We start from the raw sequence: 21,451 nt of genomic DNA, 5'->3' as shown, positions 1-21,451 counted from the left end.
CTTACGAGTAGGCAGGGGTAACGCATGCATGCAACATGGCGGAAAACACGAACGCATAACTGAATGCTTTCTTTTACATTAGGGGCAATACACTGCAGTTTTTAGTAGTTTGTGAATAGCATGCTACCTTTTGTGGCTATATATGTATCTCTCTCTCTCATATATATATATATATATATATATATATATATATATATATATATACATACATACATACATACACACACATATATACTGTGGGTAAACAAGTAAATGAGCAATTAAAAAAATTTAAAAAAAATATAGATATATAATTAAAATAATAATAATAAAATAATAATAAAAAAAAATATATACACACACACACACACATAAACACAAACACTCACACACACATACAAAACAGACATCAGTTTATCCAGTTTATTTATAGACTGACAGTGGCCAAAAGCAGGCAGACATTACATTTAAAAAAATATTTAGAAAAAAATACAAAATGTATATAACTAGGTAGGTTAAAAGGCGGATAATATATCCGCATTTTAATTATTATTGATTATAACTGGAAAGTATTTTCTTAATTTTTTTTTTTTTTTTTTTTTTTTACAAAAAGTTATTCAGCTTTAGATATGGGCAAATACAAATATGGTATGCAACACAAATGGAGCTGCATATACACACATTTAATTTGTACGAGTTACTGAGAGCAGAAACATTGTTTTATTTGTATGTTGTCAACTAGACAAAATTAAAAAAAAATATAGATAAAACCACTTTCTCAGATCCTAAAATTAGATTTTTTTTTATATAGAATATATAAAAATGTCGTAGAATTCTAGAATTGACGAATGGGCATCTATGAATTTTAAGTTTGATTAAGCAGTTTCAGAACGAGGATAGATGAAGCAACTCGCTGAACCAGCCAAGTGCTGCGCACAGCTTTCCGGCATACAGAGGGTTAAGAGTCGTCACGCGCCAGACCCCCCTCCTCTCCTCTTGTATCATGGTCTTACAAACCATATGGCGGGTCCTTTGCATGTAAAGATTTCAATTGCATTATGGCTTCATAAATTATTATTTTTTTATTTATTATTTTATACAATGAGACAACAGATCAGGCTTTCTGCATAAATATTACATATACTATAAGGTAAAGAAATACTTTTTATTTAATCCTTACAATGGAGTAATCTACAAAATGAAGGTTTATTCAACGAACAATATATTAAAATAAACTGTGAGTTTATTAGTCGACTCTTTACTTACAGTATTGCAAACCAGGCTTTAAGAGAACAAAAGAAAAACCCTGCCCTGTTTAAATACATATTTTAATTTTTGTATTGTAAATTTGTAAATGTCTGTAAAAACCTCACAGGGGGCTACCTATCTGCATGACCAGGATGAAATTAATAAAAAATGGAAACGTATTATTATTTAGTGATTTATATGGCGTCATCATACAACTGGATCTCAAAGTCTTCATTTTTTGGGGAACAGCACATTAAGCGATTAATTATTACTCATCTCCGTTATTACATCTAATTATGTTGCTTATGCACCTTAAGCACAGGCCAAATATGGGTTGCATTAAAATACAATAAAATGCTTAAAGCTTAAAGAAAAAGAAAACAAAATAATAATAAAAAAAAAAATCAGTAAATGGATTGAGTAAATGTTTTGGGTGTTTAAGAATAAAAACTCTATTTAGATGTTTTATATATATATATATATATATATATATATATATATATATAATGTTAGATGTAGATAGATGTAATATATGTATTTCCCTTTCTGCCTCCATCTAGAATGGGTATGTATGTATGTACACACACACTATATATATATATATATATATATATATATATATATATATATATATATATATATATATATATATATATATATATATATATATAATTATAGGTACATGCATACCTGCTCACACAAAATGACAGAAATACACAGATACAACGCACATACAGACAACAGTAAAAGATGGAGAACCGTCAGGCACTGCTCATCTGTCTCCCAAAATTTAAAATACTGAGAACTGCTCGCAATAATTAGCAAAGCAAGGGTTAATAAGCATATGCTGTATAAATTAGCAGATGCGTTAATGATTATGAATAGCAAATGATCTGGAGTAAGAGAACACAAAAAAATGTCAAAAAAGAAATGTACCTATATCTCGCCTTTTTTTATTAGTTCTGTATATAATTTTAGAGACTCTTTCTTAAAAATAGTGCATTATTGTTGGAAATACTTCCAAGGCGACATCAAATTGTAATCTTTCATACGACATCCATCAAACCAAGCTGGAGATTTTGACAAACATTAAACACAGTAAGGAGGCAATTATGTATGCATGATTTAATCTGCAACTAATTAATATGCAAATTTATTCATATGTTAGTTACTAAATTAAAAATGCAAAGAAGCCCTTATGGTGATTCTCAAAATTTTGCACAAACAGAATATTTAAAATGTAAGAAAAATTAAATTCCCCTTTTTTTCCCCCCTCTACAAATCTTCAGTTTACTTTTAAGCATTTTAGAAACCTGTTGCATTATCAATTCTAAATTGTGCGTCTCAACCACACACACACAAAAAAAAATCTAAAAATAAAGTTAATTAAATGATCAATCGCTGTATAAATTCTCCAAATTTACTCGGTTTCACAATTACGCAAACTTCAAAAAGGGCCCTCAGGTCGGCAATACCATGATAGGGTTAAATACCATATCGCTGTCCACAGCTCTAGGTGGTAACTTAAAGAACTTCATTAACTCTTTTGAATTCCATGAAAACACGGAATTCTAGTCTTTTGCATCTGGCTGCTATGATGAGACATTTAGACCAAACTCTCCCCGTTTACTAATCAACATCTTCGTGGCAGTACTGACGGGGTTAATGTCAATTGTCATTTTTATTACTATTGTTATATATTTGTACAGATTATCCTTTTGATTGATAATGTACACGTAATATACTGACATACAGAAGGTTGATAAAATGAGTTAGTGATTTTCCTATAAATGTAATAAATCCCTTTTAGTGCTGTTTTTATTTTTTTTTAAATGCATTTTCTTTATTTCCACCCCAGTGATGGATTTATTAACTAAAAATAATAAATAAATACAAAATGATAAAGTAACGATTAGGATGGACGGATAGCAAGAAAAGATACGTTTCACGTAATGGATATAAAGACGGGTTAATATATATATTTTTTTTAACAATCTGTAAGACAAGGTGACGTAAAGATGGTATTAACCCTTTCAAGTGCACCGCTTTGGAATGCACCGTCAGAGGCAAGGCTTTCACGTGATTTCAGGGGTTCTGGGATTAGGGAAGAAATCGACAGAAATGGGATCGATCCACTTTAAGGAACAAAGGGGAAGGTGGGAGGGTGAATGAGAATTCCAGATAGAAATAGAATTTTCCAGCAGTTCAGACCCATTCGGCCATCTATCCTGTCTATATTTCCTTCTGTAAAGACCCCGTACTTTCTGAATCAGGAGCCACATGCCTGTCACATGCATGTTTAAATTCCCTCGCTGTATTAACCTCTACCGCTTGTACTGGGAGGCTATTCCACTTATCTACCACCCACTCAGTAAGGTAAAACTTCTTTATATTACATTTAAAGCACAGTATGCAGACAGGTAGGCACGATCAATATACTAAACACCCGTTACACAGATCGTACCCCCAAGTCTTTAGTCTTTCTTCAACGTGTGTACGTCAGCCAAAGACACACACAGTCTGTTCTCATTTCAATGATTTCTGGGGTTTTTTTGTTTTATAGTTTGTCTCCCAATGCCAAATACTTCCAAACAGGGGCAGTCAATAAAACCCAAAAGCACTTCACGTGGCAATAATATATAAATAAAAAAAAAGAGAAAAAAGGCTGAATTTAGTCCAATGACTGGCTTTAATAAAAAAAGCGTTGGTTTTCTGTAACCCTTTCAGGATGCAATCAATGGCTTTGCTGCTAAAGGTGTACAATCAGACTCATGCTATAACGTCAACGGAATGAGTATATTACATTGTATCGATATAGCGCCAGCAGATTCTGTAGCGCCGTTACAATACGGGACAGGGATAATATTTCACTATTTAAAATACCTATAAAACATGTTGAGGCACAGTGGTGCAGAAGGAGAATAGGACCCTGTTCTTGTGAGCTTACAATCTATTCTTTAATAACGACAATAGGACAAAAGTATAAATTGGTATAATTATTTACTGCAAAGAGTCTTTAAGTCATACACAGTACTTGACGGCGGTGTAGTCTTAAGTGATACCCGACTTCGAAACAGAGGAACGTTCTATTTCAGATGGCGCGGCGCTTTAACACTATGGGCTAGATGTACCAAAAATGGGGTAGTTTGGGTCCTGGAGAAATGGTTTCCATGGTGACTGCTCAAAAATAAGTAATTTCTGATATACCCTCATATGAACCATTAAATTGCAAATTTCAGCACATATATATTCAATATTTGAATATTATATATTTAATTTAATATACTAATGAGATTTTCATCACCCAAAATTAACAATTTACAGAAGGAAATTTTGTAATAAACCAGTAATTTTTCGTGACATCCACACTGTTCGCACTATATGTAAAATTTAATAAAATCGATCCAAACAAAGCAAGCATTTTAATTCTATTAAAGTACCGCGCGGTCTAATTTTTGCCCTTTTTCCCCCCGTTTCAGGAAACACGTGCGCAGAGCAATCTGTTTCCTCATTCAAATTCTTTCCTGTCTGTTTAAAATATATATAAAAAAAACTGCAACGCACGTTACCCTGACTAACCGAGGGGCGATCATAAATATCCCTAAACAGCATCGAACAGATATGAAAGACATCGACGCTCGCAGAATGCCAAAGCAGTACGAAGGAATACGGAGATCTAACAGATGCTGCCGGGTCAAAAAAAGCAAAATGTGTGTTTCCTGGGGAAAAAAAAAATCATTAATTTCATATATGAACTCCTGGGGGGGGGGGATTGGTTACCGAGAGAGAAACCATAGCAGTATTTCGGTAAAAAGCACCGGCTCAGACCCAATTCTGCAAAAAAGGAGATAGTGGCTGACGTTAACCCATTGAGGGCGTGTTGTTCGCCCCCCATAATAGGGAAGGGACAGCAGATGGACCCTTTATAAAGAATGCATCCTGCCGGGCCGGCAACAATTATTCTCTAGCCCTGCAGTATACAATTTATAGAGATAGACAGACAGACAGATAGATGACAGACAGACAGACAGACAGGAATGTATAGCAATTAACCCCTCTGGTTTCGTGCAGGTCGTTATCTGGAAAGGTCTAATCGAGGTCATCGCACAACATATACATAAATCTTCTCTTTTTAGGGTATCTTGATGGGTTTTATTCACTAAATAGGGCTGAAAAGGCTAACCAGTTTCACTATACTTTATGATGGGCCAGCCCCAGTGAGGAGCCCTGAACAATGCATGGGAATATCAGTGAAATCACTCATGGTATATAAGGTATGATGATACATACACAAACCTGCTGACATACAAACATACATTTTAATAATAGTCTATTAATTTAATCATAATGCTAAAGCATCCCGATATAGTAACCCGATAACACATATTTTCTGAGTTTTACAAAGTGCAGCCTTTTCTTGTTTTGAATTCATATAAAATAATGACATATTATAGAGATAAGACTGAATGGGAAAGAGATCAATGTCTTCCCGTAAAGACACATTTATATATATATATCTATACATATATATAGACAGACAGATATACATATATGCATGTATTTATATATATATATATATTATATATATATATATATATATATATATGCTCATGGGGTCTACATTAGCGCTTGCGCACTAATACCATTTCGAACAGCTGGCGGCTGGAGGGACACTTTAAGCTGTGTGGTTGGAGATGTGACGTGGGAACTGGGTTTTTTTAGCCACATTATGTGACTTTGTAACCTATCGCTAGCTATTTATATAACCGAGCAAGACATTCATAAAATGGAATGTATTTTCACTTATAACCCCATTCCTGCTGTTTCTATACATATTATTGGGGTTTAGGGGCTTAGAACCCTGCGATTCCCTCATACCCAGCAAACATTCCAAGCTATTAGAAACGAGGGGCATTGGGGGAAGGAAAGAGGGATTTAGGACCCAAAAAGGGAGCCCCTCATTCCACAGACAGACATATATGCTCAGCGGATCAGGAGCAAGTAACCCATGGGTACTCCCCTAAAAATGACATGACCGGGTAACACACCAAAGGATATTTGGCCAAAAAGCATATATTTATCCACTAACAAATTTAACATTCTGTATACAGGGACAGAGATGTCAATCAGAGACGTTACATAGAATGAATATCACTAAGAAAGATCATTAAATAATATTTATAGAAAAGCACATTATTAAAGACACGGCCGGTTACAATACAAATGATAAATCGCGTCAGCTTGAATCGCTCGGTAAAATATAACAAAAAAAAAATGCAAAAAATAAATAAAATAAAAATGAAATACCTAATGAAATAGCTATTGGCACATTTCTTCATAACGGCGAATAGATTTTTCAGCACTAAAACCCTCGTTATCGTTAAGCCACTGTTAGTGTTGGCATGTTTACAGGCATTCCATTATATCAATTAAAGTGTTAGTGCATTACGCATTAAAGGAATATAACCACAAATTTGCCGTCTTCATAATATATGGCCATAAATACCATTACTAGCCCGAACGATTGGAAAGCCTGTCGATTCGCAGTTAGGTAGGGACTCAAATGTCTATTCGTCTTTCCGAATCTGCCAACATTTTAACTATTCAGAAACGTTTCCGATGGTAGCGTGGCCGGTCCACGTGAGAAATTCATACAAACAAGTCATTCCAGCACACAGGGCTTGTTTTATTTATTATTTCTATTATTATTTTATATATATATATATATATTTTTTTTTTTTTTTTTTTTCTTTTCCAGATTTTACTGTTCTATGAAAAATATTCTGAGATCCTAGAGGAGGGACAACTAAGTAGAAGACACTTGGGTTCCAAAAAGCTACTGTACCAAGAGGGAATGTATGTCAGTTTATGGGTTTAGGGTAAAATATGCAAGTTATAAAATATGAAGTTCTAACCTACTTTGTAGAATGGTTTGACCTTCAGAGGTTACCGAACAATAAAAATTTGGTTATACACGTACATCCTTACAGTTCTTTCCATGAGGACAACATGATAACAGGTGCTGGGACCTTTACATTGACCCATTCCGAGCCAGGAAATCTATTCTAGAGCTACTTAAGGCATATACTTCTGCACAAGCTCCAAAACAAAGATTTAAAAAGATCCAATATAAGTATCTAATCAAGAGAATGAACCCACTGTTAAAAATGTTACATTGTAAACAGTTTATAATTCACTTTTTCTCCTCTGCTTTCAAAATCAACAGCCCAAACCTGCACTGTGATTAAATAATGAAGGTCCATCACGGTACAGGCCAATGAAGAACACAAAAAAGAGGAAAGAATACACAATTTAAGGTTTGATAACAGGGTTTTACACCCAAATATTGCATAACAACATATGATAGTAAAAAGTCAAGGACTGGTTCCTTGTTTCCAAATTTCCATTATTAGATATATGGTAGGGGGGGGTCCTACAGATTAGGAAACATCACTCGCTAAAAAAATAGAATGTAGCTGCGCAGTAGTTATTATTTTTATAATTTGAGGATGATGTCAAAAGCACTTGGGTATCGAATGGACAACGGTATTGCGAGTTCTGCAAAAGTTAGAATTGTGAAAGAATACTTTGCGTTCGATTGCAGTACCCTTAATGCCCCTGTAGAGGGCGAGGGTGTTCAAGCAGAACTATGGCCAAAGATTATTTAAATCCGCACCTGCTGGGACTTTTCCCCCAAGATTTGAATTATTACACTTTAAAAAAAAATTATATATATATATTTGAAAGCCAGAAAAAATAGTTTTACAAATGTCCTCACTGGTCAAATCAAGCTGAGCTCTAATTAGCTTTACAACATATACATAGCTAAATGTATTCATCATACAAACATACAGGGCATATGGTAAGGTGGTTTAAGAAGCAGAGATAATTATAGTGTGGGGGGGGTCGCAGTCATTTTTGCACCTTCAGAATAAGAGGAATGCGAGCTATCAAAATGAGATATTAAAACAATCTGTTCCTATGCAGTGAAGGGGTTAAAGGCAAACAGCACATATGGAACAACCATTTAAATTTTAATTCTATAGCCACAATTCACATTCAGATACAATAAGGTGCTGTGGGAAGCATATATGCAGCAATGGCTTCATATAAAACTCGTGCCTATTAAGAAGAACAGGATTCATTTAGAAATTTCTGTAAGATATAGAAATAAAAATAGGATGCGACAAGGGCAAGGTACAGCTGAATAATAATAATATTAATAATAATAAAATACATTTTCTCCCCTTAACCTGAAGCCTTGAGATGTTAAACCAACAAGTATTTTTCATCATCAATGAATTACTTTACTACTTAAACCATTGAGCGGATAAGGAAAGGTGCACTTAATGCAAAGAATAATCCACAAACACTCAGGACCTTATATCCGCAAACAGCTGATTTCTACTTTTGTGTATTAACCCTCTTGGTAACTCCATTTTACAGAAGGAATAATGAAGTAGCATTGACCTAACTCAGAAGAAGGCCTCCTCCCCACCCCCAATGTACAGATTAATGAAACACAAGCGCTCACCAAAAGTACAGCAACAAAAGAGTTAACAAAGTGTCACCAAGATACAACCTCGTAAGAGACAGGTGGACAACATTGGAGAGCTTTGTTCCTTCAATGTTTTAATTTATAATATCGCATGTCTGGCCGTATCGGTGGGCACTTTTCATTGGGCCAGCATAGAAAAGATATATTGTTGCACTAAGCTTGTGGAACTTCAGGGTCTCTTCTCTCCCATCTGATGAGAGCTCCAAGATTATGTAAAACTTTACATAAAATGTATCAACTTCAATGAAAGACTCCACAATGACAGTAACGATGTGTGACATTCAGCCAATAGGAAACTCTGCATAAGCTTCCAGCTTCCAATTTCAAAGACGGATGAACGCGCCATGGCCAACTTGGATCTCTCTGATCGCCAGCTACAGAGTATCAAGAGACAAAACACAACAGGGGTTACGAATAAAAAGTAGTCTTGGCAGTAAGGTGGCTGAGCCCTGAAAGATGGCGCATCGCTATAGCAACACATCCAACGGTCCAATGAGAAGCACTCGTGATGAGATCCCTGTCTCGATTAAGGCAATGCGTCCTTTACACAGAAACATAGAATTTGAAGGCAGATAAGAACCATTTGGCCCATCTAGTCCATTTTTCTCAAACTTTACTCAGTTCTTGGTCCGATCCAGGAGTTATATATCTATCCCAACCACGGTGCATACGCCATTGACGCCTTCCTATCAATATTGTAAATATTTTATTTGAACATAACTATTAAAAGGAGTACATCACTGACTCAATGTTGTTAGAATTGTTAAATGCTAATATTGTCTGTATAGCATTTTGAAGATGTCTTTCAAAACCTGGATGTTGAACATGATGGACATTTTTCTGTTATGTTTCCCGTGAGAAAGAAAAAAGAAAGAAAAAAAAAACATAAAAAAAAAATAATGACAACATTTACCCGTCTGGTGCAATTACTGTGTCTCCGCATCCCCCGCTAATGTTATGTGTATTTGGAGAGGGGCGTTACGAATCCCACAGTAATGGGAATGTCCTTAGTATGGGCAGTGCACCTGCTCCCCCGCCCTCCGTTCCTTTTTAGTATGACCCGATCAAGCAGGCGGGAACTTCCTGTAATGCAATCATTTGCCTGGTGCACCTTTCACATATAGGGAACACAGCCAATTTCCCAGCCGTGCCATTAGCATTATTATCTCGAAGATGTAGACATTATTTCTGTGTGTATGTATATAATATTTTATATATATATATATATATACACATATACATATCTTATTTTTCTTTTTTTTTTTTATATTCTTTTAATTTATTTTATTAATTTTATTTCTGAGACATTACTAAGTATGGTAATAAAAAATTGGATTTCCCACAACCAGATAGTTTGCAGGAAAAAAAAAATATGAAAAAAAAAATCTATTATTTCCTAAGCAGGAGTGTTGGGTGTCTTTCTACTCAATAGCCTCCACTCAAAGCGCTGGAGTTCTATTCCATGCATTAACAACAATTTATAGGAAAAAAAAAAAAAAAAAAAAAGACGACATTAACCCTTTAAAATTCCTCAATTGTAATATTCCAGTGTGGCCACCATGTCCAAAAACATCCCTTTTTGTAGGGAAACCAAACGTTTTTATACTTTGGAAAATACTTTTTTTTTATATATATATTATTATTATTATTTAAAATTTTAGATAAAAACTATATAATAAAAATATATATAGATAGAACATATATGGGGAAAAAAAATGTTGTGCACATAGACAAGTCAGATACACAAATCAATATACATCTATCTACTCATCTATATGAACAAAGCCTACGCAATAAACATTCAATAAACGATGGAAATCGCTGTAGAACGGAGCTGTCTTTTTTTAAAGTGTAGCTGTTATCTGTTCATTAGAAAAAATGTATTATACATAAGAGTCGCTGTTATGTACAAGCTGTTAACCTATAGTGTTGCAAACAGAAGTCACATAATGTGATAGCGATTCCAAAAGGCAGTATTGAGAGCAGGAAAGTGATACGCAACCAAGCTTATAATTAAAAATGTCACATTTGCTTCACCGCTTTAGGTGCGTGGAAAATACACATACAGCACTTTTTCACCTTGCAACAGCTAATTAGACTTTCTCAAATGATTGTTTCGCTAGAAATTCGGAGGGAGAAAAAAAAAAACAAAAAAAAAAGCCGTCTGCGCGCAACGCAGCTTTGGGCAAAAACTCCTACGTCGTGTAGCATGTCTTGGGAGAAGTTTAAACACTGCAGACAATTGTTCCTGATCAGCGGCAGAGCTCTGCTCCTAATCGCGTCTTGGTGCTAGATGGTGCTCCTTGCTTCCACGTGCGTGTAAACCGTATGAGCAGACGCTACGTTAAAAGTAGAGGGTATCCTTATAATTATTTATATAGCGCCCATAATTCCCGCAGCGCTTCTTACAGTCCGTACATTGAAAGGGGTCTGACAAACTGAAACATCAGGCAAAGAGGGCCCTGCTCGCAAGAGCTCACAATCTATGACTTTTATACACTTCTAAGGAACTCTTTTCAATTTATTTGCGCTTTGAGAATGTAACATTTACAGACAGATGTATTTTAAACAGATATAAAAATAAAGAGCGTTCAGTATAAACGGTTCCAAAAATTCCTTTCTAGACTCTTAGATCGGCCAAGTAATATATTATGACGATATAACACACATTGGCAGGATTTCACTTTTTAATGTAAAGCAGTTAGTATTACCTTTGAGGTGTAAATTTCCCTTTAAGGTACTGCATATATAGAGCAAAAAGGTCTAATCTTATATATATAGCATTAAGTCATGGAAAGCAAGCTTACTATATATATATATATATATATATATATATATATATATATATATATATATATATATATATATATATATATATATATATATATATATATAGTAAGCTTGCGAGCCGGCCTCTCTGCACCTTATGTATCGGTTTGTCTTAGTCTGTCAATTCTCGTCTTGTCAGACACCTTGAATATATATGTTGTATTAAGCGCTGCGTAAACTGTTGGCGCTATATAAATAAAAGATATATATATATATATATATATATACACACACACACACACACACACACACACAAAATGATGTGTAGGGCAAAAGTCTATATATTGATAAGGACACTCATTATATATATATTACATACACACACACTCACAACCACCCATTGTACAGCACTGCAGAATATGATGGTGCTATATGAAATAATAATAATATATATATATATATATATATATTTAAATATGTATTTAGGTAACTGTGTATTTTGTCCTAATCCTAGCGATCTCACCCCTTATACAAATAAGAGACATTTTAAGAAGCTCTGAGACATCACAGGTTTCCTAACACTTGTTCCCAAGAGGAGGCATTTTTGAAATTCTGGCATAACATTTCCATGACTTAATGCTCGCATTCAGAAAGGAACGCATTCAGAACCGGATTATTTTTGGGGGATCTTTAAACGGGATGACATAAATGTATGTTTTTCCACTTAGCGCTCGGCAGATTCCGTGGGAAACAAACCACGGAGTTTCGTTAATAAGATAACATTTATGAATGACCTGCCCTGCCAAAAACGGGTCGCGAATAGTCTATATATTCCATTGGGAGGCAATCGTGTCCCACTCGCTCAACGGAGCCTTTTAGATTTCATATCCGCACACAATAGAATTAAAATAATTTGAGTTGCAGTAAAAATAAAAAAACAATCCACGGGAGTCATCCAAGGTTTTGTTTGATCGGAATTAAATAGAAAGATATTGTAAAAAGGAAGCAAAAGAGCCTCTGGCATAATACAAAGTCCCATCAGTTATGATAAAAAGGGTTGGTAAATAATCATTAGCGCCGATTAAGGTTCTCCCTTCAGCCTCCGACGCTGACTTTTGGGGAAAGCACATGGGGCAGAGTTAAACAAAACAGCCATTTAGAAACAGGAGACATGTAGACACGGTGCTGGTTTTGTGATTAGGTCATATTTACTTAAACGGAGAGGATTAGACGGCTCATAAAATGAGATTAATATATATGTATATATATATGTTACGGAGAACACAACCAAATTCAGTCAATTTAAAAAAAAAAAGTCAATAGCGGCTCTGTTTCCATGGATCTGTGCAGAAATTTGTTTACACCAAAAAGTGTAACAAATGTTAAAATTTATTGTGAATACATACTAGTTAAAGGTTTGCTAATAACAAGTACGGTAGTTCTAACTGGGTCAGCAAAAAGCATGGTGAGCCTCTTGGCACACGCACAGTTAACCGGTAACAAGGTGAGATATTATTCCATTGAGATCAGGAGGCTTAAGACCATTCCCAAACATTTTTACCCAAAAAACATGAAATTCTGTTTCAAAGCTTCAATATTTCTTCTGAAAATCTAGTAAATATCATTAAAAAAAAGACAACCAGAATATTCTTAAATCATAAAGGATGGACTGTCATGATTTTCATAATCCTGACGATAATTACCTAACTGGAACCCAACGTTTAATGCAGAATTAATGCTGAGGCTTATCCAATCCCTTAACAAAAGTATACAACATGTCCCGTAGCATACCAGCCTCCTATATGACCTACCACACGATGATAGCATACTATATATATATATATATATATATTATATATATATATATATATACACACATACATATACAAACACATGTACATACACACACCTGTCCATATGCACAAATACACACATTTATTTACATTAAAGATACTATAAGAATCAAACAGGTGTAGGCACGCGTCCACAGCAGATAATTCCACGTTCAGAATTCTTGAGATTCTACATATTTGACATTATAAAGGGAAAACACGACAAGGCTGGAACTACCAGAGACCGTCAGTTTCCTTCTGTAACCAAAAGAAAACATCACGGCCACCGTCGGCTCCGGCAGATACAGCTGTGGTTTTTTTTTTTTTTTTACTGCCTGACACCTGGATCTCAGACACGGCTTCCGATACACTCGCAGGCTACAGCCCTCGCTCACATAACCGGCTCCCAAATTGAGACGTTCACTCGGCGACCTATGTAAATTTCAGAGTAAATCCGCCGCGCAAATCTCTTCTGAACATGCAAATCCATAAATCATCATTACGCCGACAAAGAAGTGAAGCAACTCATGAAATGAAGACTCGTCTCATCCGGAAGGTTGGCTCAGGTACGGCGCTCTGAACCTTGGGCTCCTCTCCAAAGCTTTAGAGAATCTTCCCCCTGCTTAAGATTAGCGAGACCGCAGATTCCTGCGTGTTTTGTAATTAATCAATTGAGCGTTTGGTCAAGAGAGAGAGAGGGAAAAAAAAAACAAAAAAAAACGGATTTTTCTTTTCTTTGGGGCTCGTCCCTGCTTTTCCACCTCTTGCGTTAATTAGGTATGCTCGGCAAATCAGCTAATGAATGTTGTTGGCGGTGACCGGGGCGAGGTTAGAATGACCGGGGGTAACTGTAACAAGTGGAAGAAAAGTCTGGCCCCAAGTGTGTAAAAACTCCCGCGGTGCCCTTTACCCAAAAGGTTAACCATTTGAAAGAAATCGCTTTTTTTTTTTTTGTTACCCCTTTTTTCATCGAACTGCCTCCCACAGCTTAACACCAACAGCATCGATATACTGGAAGGATTAAAAGGGCCATACAACCAACTGAGAGACGCACATAATTACCAGAAAACATACATGTCTCACCCTCTCCTTAAGGGAAAATATAAGAAAAAGAAAATCATATATATATATATATATATATATATATATTTATATTATATACATATATATTTCATTATTGAAAGGATAAGGGTTAGCTGATATTTTTTTAAATGCCCCATTGATTAGACACATGACAACCAAGTAGTGACAGCTAAAAGTGGTTCTACATGTGGATGACATCACAGCTTATATTCATATTCCGGCGAAGTAGAACATCTGAGAACATTCAAGGTACCGCCCCCTCTCGGTCACATGGTACATCACGCAAGTTGCAAACCGGCAGCATCAGCAATAGCACAGGTCACCTGCGATCGGCACGCAAAGCGCCTGAGAGTCAGAAGTAAAAGACACCAGTTTTACTTACTGAGGAAGGCAATCCGGGGGGGACTTTTCGAACTTTCTTTGCTTGCACCTCTATTTAAAAAAAATAAAAATAAAAAAGTATTATTACATCTATAAATTGTAAATTCTTTTTAACAAGCACAGAAAATGCTTTTATATAACTATGAAAATTAAAATAAGCCCACACTTGTTAAAATAGGAGTGATTTTATGTATAAAACATTATTTTCCCCACGATTAAAAATAGATATTACTTACGCAGACACATTAAATATATGGACCCCGTATAACATTCTCTTTCCTATATAGTCATTTAGTGTTAAACTTTCTGTGATGTCCCTATATTGAGGTTTCGGGGACCAGAAAGAGTATTCGGGGGGGTCCTGGTGTCTCCCATAGGGGTACAGAGAGTAGGGGTAGACTCACCCATGGGGCTGCCGTGGAAGGGTCTCCTTCGAGGGTTATTGCTAGAATACGGGTAGTACTGAGAGCCAGGTTTGGTGGGCGATAACGCCCCAGAATTCCCAATGTCCATGTCACCTCCCAGAAGGCTTTGCTACAATAAAACACAAGGCATATCATATAATACGGTGTATACATAAACACCTATATTTGTTTTAAAAACATATAAAAAGCCATTAAGATAAGAAAACATGCATTCAAACAATACAGTAATTATATCTATTTAAACAGTTTTTGGGATATTACTGTAAATTGCCAGTTTTAAAATTATTTTTAAAAAAAATACAGCGGGGAAAAAAAGGTATTTAATTTTAATTTATTTATATAGCACCAGATTTGGTCAGCGTGTGCTAATATTAAAATATATAAATAATATATACGGTATATATTTTTTTTAAAGTGTGGGGAAAAACAATTTAAAAACAATGGTACCGAGCTGTGCCTCAAACCATACAAGGGTTATTATTTAACCACAAAAATACAATATACCATCGTTAAATAAGCTTAATTCATAAAAATCCAGGCAGCAGATGAAATCTAAATAAAAATGAGAAAAAAAAAAAAACTGTAAAAAAAAAATATTTATAAAAAAAATAAAAATGAAAAAAAAAAAAGTAAAAAATATCCTATGCAGGGTAAAGGGTGTCATAACTTTTTAACATTATCGCATTAAAAAGTTAAATGGCTAATTATAGCGGTTCGCTGTATTGGCTGCAATCTGTAGACTCCTTTGAAACTCTCCCTCCTACCCACAGCGTAACGTCTGCCAGCTACTCCTATCATTCAATGCCCCGTTCTTTTAATTGTCCTCGTGTATAATAAAGCAGGTGCAGATTAACACAATTTATATTAAGAACACATTTATCATTTAAAAAAAAAAAAAAAAAAAAAAGGAAAAATTGAAAATTAAGTACCCCCCAAAATATCTAACTTTATCTTTTACTTGTAATCAACTTTTACCGAGTGAACTAATTACTGTACTTGATAAAGTACAGAATGTGTTTTCCCTAATCTAAATTCTAATCACCATGTCACTCACAACAGACTTAGTAATGCTTCACTAACGCACTATTCACATGCAAAATCCACTAAATAGGCCAATTATGACTTCGCTCCTGCTCCCCGGTTAACCCGCTGAGAGCTGAAACATTTCGCGAGGCGCTCACCCGCTAAAACAAAGAGCCCTTGTGTTAAATGAAGTCAGTCCTTTGGATTCCTAAATAGCTCAACAAAGTGGCATGTCTTCTGCTCCAAGCAGTTGGTCAAATATGGCTCGCGAGCTGGGAAATCGGGAGCGAAGACGATCCTCTCCAAACGCTGCCTGGTAACTTTACAGGACGGTACACACCGGGCAAACGCATTATGGCGCTCGGATCACGCAAACTAGCGTGGACGGATGAAGTTATGGGAGTCGTTACAAAATTACAAAGTGCATACTATATAGTTCTGCGTATATAAGGTGTATGTATATATATATATATATATATATATATATATATACACACACACACACACACACACACATATATACACACTTACAGTACATAAACTATTAATATATTGCATAGGTTTTAGAAGGCCAGTTATAAATGAATTCTGTGCCGAGTAAAATAGAAACAGAAGAAGACGGTTAGACCATCCAGTCTGTCGTATAGAAATACATTTTTTATTATAATTATATTATTATAATTATTATTAATAGTTATTATTATTCTTATAATTATTATTTATATTAGGGACATCATACGCTTTCTTTTTCCTTACTGTGTTTTCCTGTACCACTTCCAATAGAAAGCCATTCCACATATCTACTACTTTTCTGGAAAGTAGGATTTCTCACGTTACCCCTCATCCTTCTAACAACTAATTTCAAGTCACGCACTTGGTCCGCCTCTTTATAAACCCTACCCCACCTTGGAGTTTAATCTCTCGACATATTTAAAGCTTTATAGTAAAGTATATGTATGTATAGTTACTAACCCTCATATATGTTTGTTTTAGATATTTAGGTTTTTTTTTGTTTTTTTTTTCCATATAGGATGGGCAGCCCAATGAGCGTACTGCAAACTTCTCGATATTGGGATCCACTACAGATAGACTATTAGAATGTCGCATGTATTTTTTGTTACATTATTAGGGCTTTACCTGACTTTATGATTCAGTCTGTTAACCTGAAGACGGCTGCTTAGTGTGGCAGGACTAGGAAGACCGCGTTGGGCGTATTTTCCGGGACACACACCTTTCGCTAGTTGGTTAGCAGCACGTGACAAGCTTGTAGTACGTGGGATGTATAAACTCACAGACGGGAACCAAACACATCCGTTATACCGAAGGTCTGTATTTACTGCTCAGCCACGTGTAAAACTTATGTGTCATCCAAAGTGGGACTCGGTTCAAATCACCATACGCGAAGTAAGGAGGTTCCGACCCATCTGCCCTGGTCAGATTTCCATAATTATTGATATTTTTTTCTGCGCAGGGATAATTACTTATTTGAGATCCAGAGACTAATAAATGCAATGAATGAGTTAATATTGAGATGCTGTTGCCATAGCAGCATCTGAACCATTCTCAGTTTTTTTTGTTTTTTTTACATTTTACATGAGTAACATGTTTGTAAAAAAAAATAAAAAATCTCTCCTTAACACCTTTCATCGTTCACGGAATGACTTTGATACCAGGAACAGTATTGTGATAAGAATTCCATAATTCATCAACGCAGCGCATGACTGTACAACGGCAGTACTGCATGATAACACCAGGGGGCGAAACCTCACAAGAGGAATGCAGAAACGAGCCTGGATTTAACAGGACAATGAAACATCCCAGATGTGCTCTGCCAGGACTGCTTTGGGACTCCCAACCAGGAATCACTTCTTAATATTAAAAACCTATTCCTTGCTCATGACGCCTTAGACAACAAAACAGGAACCGGGAAATTCCTCGCAAAGTCACGACTTGAGATTTAAAATGAAAATGGAATCTCGTGATCTTCTTCTATCTCGGTCCCAGTAAAAGGTATCGCCTTCGAATGAAGACTCCATCGTCTCTTGGACCAATACGGCCATATCCATTTCCATTTCCATTACAAAATCTTGTGCTCACCTCAATGTTTTATATCATCCTATGATAAGGAGTAAACACATTGAGGTTTTTTTGTGTGGTTTAACATAGATTAGGTACTATCGGGCCTTTATTACAAGTATTCTTAATAATAACAATGATATCTATAAATCAGTGGCTCCCCCAGACAATGCCCTGCCACCAAAAGGGTTAATGGGCTAGTCATGACCCTCCAGTCCATTTGCAGAGTGTTACTATTTGAAAGACTCCGCCGGACAGCTTGGCGCTTACTCTTTAGCTTATTAATTTTAGGCTAGTGCGCCATTGGCACAGACTGGGCCACTACTCAACAAAGCCACCAAGGCGAGCGTGAGTGTGCGTGCCCCATGGTCCTGTCTGCCAGAGGATAGGAAGCAGGCGCTGGGAAAGCGAGCAGGCATTTCTAAACAAAGTAATTATTGTTTGGTCGAAAGACAGGGATCGGTAAAAAAAGACACAGTTTGCTTTGCCAATACTTTAAAAAAATAGGGCGCAGGCTTTAATAGGTTAACCAGTCCTGTTACTGTAAGGATGCTGCGATGCACTTTACCCCGAGACGAGACAAACAGAACTAGCTTTTGGGCTGCGCTTCCCTTTGTCTACAACCGGTGCCAAGTATCGTAGACACGATCGACATGTTAACTAACTCAGCATCTACCAGACCGGGGGAATCGGGCTCATCCGGCACAGATTGAGGATGCCCTCCGTCATCTGAAATATAAAGGTGGCAACAAAAATCACAGATTGATTTCATGGTACTTAAGGAGTGCGGTGCTAGGTGCTACGCTGCATTACGGCAAGGCGGTATCGGCGTAAGTAACACTTAAAAGCTGCGGAAGTTGGCTGTTCGCTACAAAGCTGTAGTATTAACACCGTCAGTGCCAGAGTAACGAGCAGCTGTTGCACTTCACACACATTGTGTTACGGGAGAAATCTAAGAATACAGAAGCCGCTTCTCACAACAACGAGCACTACTGCGAGTGAAATACCGATTAAATGCAAAAAGAAATAGATACAGTATTAGGTGTGAAGCTCAAAGTCCTGCAAGATTACAACAGACAATATATACTACCATTCAAAAGGTTTGGGGTCACTTTCCTAATTTTTTTTGGGGGGGGGCAAATCTTGTCCATTAAAATAACATGAAACGGATGAAATGAAATCCAGCGCAGACCGGGATACTGTTGTAAATGTTGTAAACTGTTGAAGCTGGAAACAGTTGATTTTTAATGGAATCTCTTCATAGGCGTACAGAAGCCCTTTATCACTCCCATCACTCCTGTGTTCCAATGGCCCTTTATCACTCCCATCACTCCTGTGTTCCAATAGCCCTTTATCACTCCCATCGCTCCTGTGTTCCAATGGCCCTTTATCACTCCCATCACTCCTGTGTTCCAACGGCCCTTTATCACTTCCATCACTCCTGTGTTCCAATGGCCCTTTATCACTCCCATCACTCCTGTGTTCCAATGGCCCTTTATCACTCCCATCACTCCTGTGTTCCAACGGCCCTTTATCACTTCCATCACTCCTGTGTTCCAATGGCCCTTTATCACTCCCATCGCTCCTGTGTTCCAATGGCCCTTTATCACTCCCATCGCTCCTGTGTTCCAATGGCCCTTTATCACTCCCATCACTCCTGTGTTCCAACGGCCCTTTATCACTTCCATCACTCCTGTGTTCCAATGGCCCTTTATCACTCCCATCACTCCTGTGTTCCAATGGCCCTTTATCACTCCCATCACTCCTGTGTTTCAATGGCCCTTTATCACTCCCATCACTCCTGTGTTCCAATGGCCCTTTATCACTCCCATCACTCCTGTGTTCCAATGGCCCTTTATCACTCCCATCACTCCTGTGTTTCAATGGCTGTTTATCACTCCTGTGTTCCAACGGCCCTTTATCACTCCCATCACTCCTGTGTTCCAATGGCCCTTTATCACTCCCATCACTCCTGTGTTCCAATAGCCCTTTATCACTCCCATCGCTCCTGTGTTCCAACGGCCATTTATCACTCCCCATCACTCCTGTGTTCCAATGGCCCTTTATCACTCCCATCGCTCCTGTGTTCCAATGGCCCTTTATCACTCCCATCACTCCTGTGTTCCAATGGCCCTTTATCACTCCCATCACTCCTGTGTTCCAACGGCTCTTTATCACTTCCATCACTCCTGTGTTCCAATGGCCCTTTATCACTCCCATCACTCCTGTGTTCCAATGGCCCTTTATCACTCCCATCACTCCTGTGTTCCAACGGCCCTTTATCACTTCCATCACTCCTGTGTTCCAATGGCCCTTTATCACGCCCATCACTCCTGCGTTCCAATGGTCCTTTATCACTCCCATCACGCCTGTGTTCCAATGGTCCTTTATCACTCCCATCACTCCTGCGTTCCAATGACCCTTTATCACTCCCATCACTCCTGTGTTCCAATGGCACGTTGTGTTCGCTGATCCAAGTTCATGTTTAAAAGGCTAATTGATCATTAGAAACCCTTTTGTAATTATGTTATAGCGAGAAATTTCCTTGTTTCCATAAAAACAGCTCAGTGACCCCAAACCTCTGCATGATTATTCTGTTACTATCTCGGAGCTGTTACGTTGCCGAGTGTTGTTTAGTATATCAGGCCCCCTTTGTAAAGGATCAGGGTAGAGAGAGAATTTTAGGACCAGAAATTGATTAGCTCAGGCTGGCTCTGCCACAGGCTGCTGCTGATCTCAGCTTCTGCCAAGGTAACATTTAAATTAGTTGCAAAGTTAAATATAAAGTAAATATAAGATTTGTTATGAAACATCTCTTTTTCTTTAAGCCAGTTTTACAATCACGGCATTAGGCATCTATAATTTGTACAACGCTGTGGAATATGATAGCGCTATTAGATCAAATAATATGCGGTTGAAAATTACCAGGGTACGCCAAGTATCTACGCGGACAGAAGAATTCTATTTTCAGAAGCAGCAGACGTATGACTGGGTATAATATATTCTTTAACGTTATTTAATACGATTTCCACTGAGAGTTCCCAAAAAATAAAAGTTGCTTTTATTTGTCATCAAGA

General features: G+C 36.8%; 1 protein-coding gene across 4 annotated transcripts in view; it reads right to left on the bottom strand.

Annotated features, from left to right (window-relative positions):
• The window catches only part of TCF4 (transcription factor 4), a 180,102-nt gene that overhangs the window by 58,306 nt on the left and 100,345 nt on the right, over positions 1 to 21,451 (bottom strand). For all 4 annotated transcript variants that reach the window (XM_053448199.1, XM_053448202.1, XM_053448200.1 and 1 more), the window contains 2 exons: positions 15,255 to 15,384; positions 14,852 to 14,901 (listed from right to left, as the gene is read on the bottom strand). In XM_053448199.1, the coding sequence (XP_053304174.1) occupies positions 14,852 to 14,901; positions 15,255 to 15,384 (180 nt within the window). The remainder of the gene's footprint in view (positions 1 to 14,851; positions 14,902 to 15,254; positions 15,385 to 21,451) is intronic.

This window comes from Spea bombifrons, chromosome 1 (assembly GCF_027358695.1).
Source record: "Spea bombifrons isolate aSpeBom1 chromosome 1, aSpeBom1.2.pri, whole genome shotgun sequence".
NCBI lineage: Eukaryota > Metazoa > Chordata > Amphibia > Anura > Pelobatidae > Spea > Spea bombifrons.
This window is presented reverse-complemented; position numbering and strand designations above follow the sequence as displayed.